General features: G+C 41.1%; 1 protein-coding gene across 1 annotated transcript; it reads left to right on the forward strand.

Moving 5' to 3' along the window:
* Positions 1-17: 17 nt before the first annotated feature.
* Positions 18-1,426, forward strand: LOC116379914 (GTPase IMAP family member 4-like). Its single transcript, XM_031841872.1, has 2 exons — positions 18-154; positions 277-1,426. Exons 1-2 carry the CDS (start codon positions 133-135, stop codon positions 1,122-1,124), a joined length of 870 nt encoding a protein of 289 aa, XP_031697732.1. The 5' UTR covers positions 18-132; the 3' UTR covers positions 1,125-1,426.
* The last annotated feature ends 983 nt before the right edge of the window (positions 1,427-2,409 follow it).

A 2,409-nucleotide genomic window follows, 5' to 3' on the forward strand; every position in this document is an offset into this window, starting at 1 on the left:
GGGAGGGATTACTGGCAAACAAAATGACAGACCTTTTGTGATCTGGAAGGAAAGGTTCAGAAACGCACAGTGGTAGTGGTTCAAAGTCAGGTTTGACTTGTGTTTTCCTGGTATTTCTTTATCTACAACAAGATGGGTTTAACCTCAATGGAAGGTGAGTGTCTTTACTTGTGTGTAGGAATATACTGTATGCAGGCTTTTTGCACTCCTTATGTAAGCTGACCTAAAAGCTCTCAGAAGTTCAGATGAAGTGTCTTTCTGTCTTTCTGTCCACAGACTGCAGCTCTCCAGTTGTCAGGGACCTGAGGATTGTCCTGCTGGGGAAGACTGGATCAGGAAAGAGTGCAACAGGGAACACCATCCTGGGAAGAACAGCTTTCACCTCAGAGATTTCTCCTTCTTCTGTGACAAAGACATGTGAGAAAGAAAGCGGCCACTATGATGAAAGAACTGTGAGTGTGGTCGACACCCCGGGAGTCTTTGACACGGCGCTTAAAGAAGACCAGTGGAAAAGAGAAATAGAGAACTGTATCACGCTGTCTGACCCAGGACCCCATATATTCCTGCTAGTGATCAGACTGGATGTACGCTTTACTGAAGAGGAGAAGAATGCCATCAAGTGGATCAAAGACAACTTTGGTGAGGAAGTCTCCAATTACACTCTGGTGCTCTTCACTAGGGGAGACATGCTCAATGAGTCCACTGAGGATTATATAGAGAAAAGTTCTGAACTACAGGAGTTAATCAAGAGCTATAAAGGAAGGTACACTGTGTTTGACAACACATGCAGGAGAAATCGCATTCAGGTGGCTGATCTGTTTGAAAACATAGACGAGATAGTGCGTTTAAATGGTGACCATTACACCAGAGGCATGTACGAAGAGGCCCAGAGAAAGAAGAGTTTGAAGGAACGGTGGAGCAGATGCGCAGGCTATATGAACACTGTGGGTACTCAGTTGGCTTTGGCAGCAGTAGTGACAGCTGGCCCTCTAGCTGGTGCTGCTATAGTGGCAGAAGAAGCAGCAGCAGCAGCAACTTTAGCCATGAGATCGGCTATACTCCTCACCGGTGCAGGGATTTCGTTAGCCGCCAGGAGGTGGATGAAACCTAAAGCAGACAGTTGAGTCATGTCAAGCCATGATCATTTAAGAAAACTAGCGAGGTCATTCCATCGATTGCCTTCTTTGATACATGAAATTCATATTTGACTTTTCTTTTGGCAAAACTGTATTGCATTCCGTCATTTAAATAATGTACATGCATACTAATCAGTCACAGCCTGCTTCAAACCGTAAATGAAGCTTTTATGACCAATCTTTTAATGTTGATGCTATGCGCTCTAATCCTGAATATCATTCCGTGTGGAGAACACTATTGTAATTGTGCTGTTTGTAAAGAAAGAATAAAATATAACAATGTGACAAGAGCTTCAAAAGGTGTCGTTTGATGTTGTACCAAGTTTGTATTACGTGGAAATCCCGGTGAAGAAAACAAGCATTCCCACGAAAGCTTCCAGCTCCAGTGAATTCACAAGACACAGAACCACCGTGGGTTTTATTTCAAATGAAAATGTCTCGTGGGATGATGTAAGCTGAAAAACATACAGTTAGCAACTTCCGTTAACATGACACTGCAGTTGTCAGCCGTCAACTCAAAGCTCCAGTTGATATTTAGAAAAATGACAAAACTTTTTTTTAATACTTTTTGGTTCCAATTTTTGAAACATTAACTACAATTAATTCACATTCTGCATATAATTCATGAATTTATCTAACAGATGGGAAAAAAATGCATTTTTCAACTGATCAGAAGTGAAAATAGAGGCATGTTTACTGATGCATTTATGGACCTGCTCATCTGACGCTCACCAAGAGAGTGAATAAGTCATTTCCAAAGTGTCAAACTGTTCTTTAGGGGCATAAGAACCAATGCATTATAATGCATGGATAATACATATTATGATGCCATAGAACAACACATATAGCTACAGCATTACAAGTATGATTAATCCTTTACCAGGTTTGTTTTGTGTGAAAGGACAAAAGGTTTTCTGAACATCATTGAACTCTCTGCAGAGTGGAAAATGATTAAAGCTGCCAAAATTCTTTTATGGTGAATCATAGGTTCCTTCAAGCAAAGTAAACATACTGATCACAGTTGATCCTAGTAACCACACTCACATTTAACATTCTTTAAAGATATAAAGAACAGAAACAGAGCCATCGCCTTGTTGAACGAACATCTGGAACAATTGTCTCTACGAGAACACAGGCATCGCATGCAGATAAGTCACTTCCTGTCTTCCATTCCCCATCGCTCATAGTGGCATAATCAGCCTCACACTCAACTCTTTTTATAGAGACCATTTCCTCAGTAGAAAGTAGTTCCAATGAAAACCGTTGACAGCAC

The sequence above is a fragment of the Anarrhichthys ocellatus genome, unplaced genomic scaffold (genome assembly GCF_004355925.1).
Source record: "Anarrhichthys ocellatus isolate YVR2014 unplaced genomic scaffold, GSC_Weel_1.0 scaffold5508, whole genome shotgun sequence".
Taxonomy (NCBI): Eukaryota; Metazoa; Chordata; class Actinopteri; order Perciformes; family Anarhichadidae; genus Anarrhichthys; species Anarrhichthys ocellatus.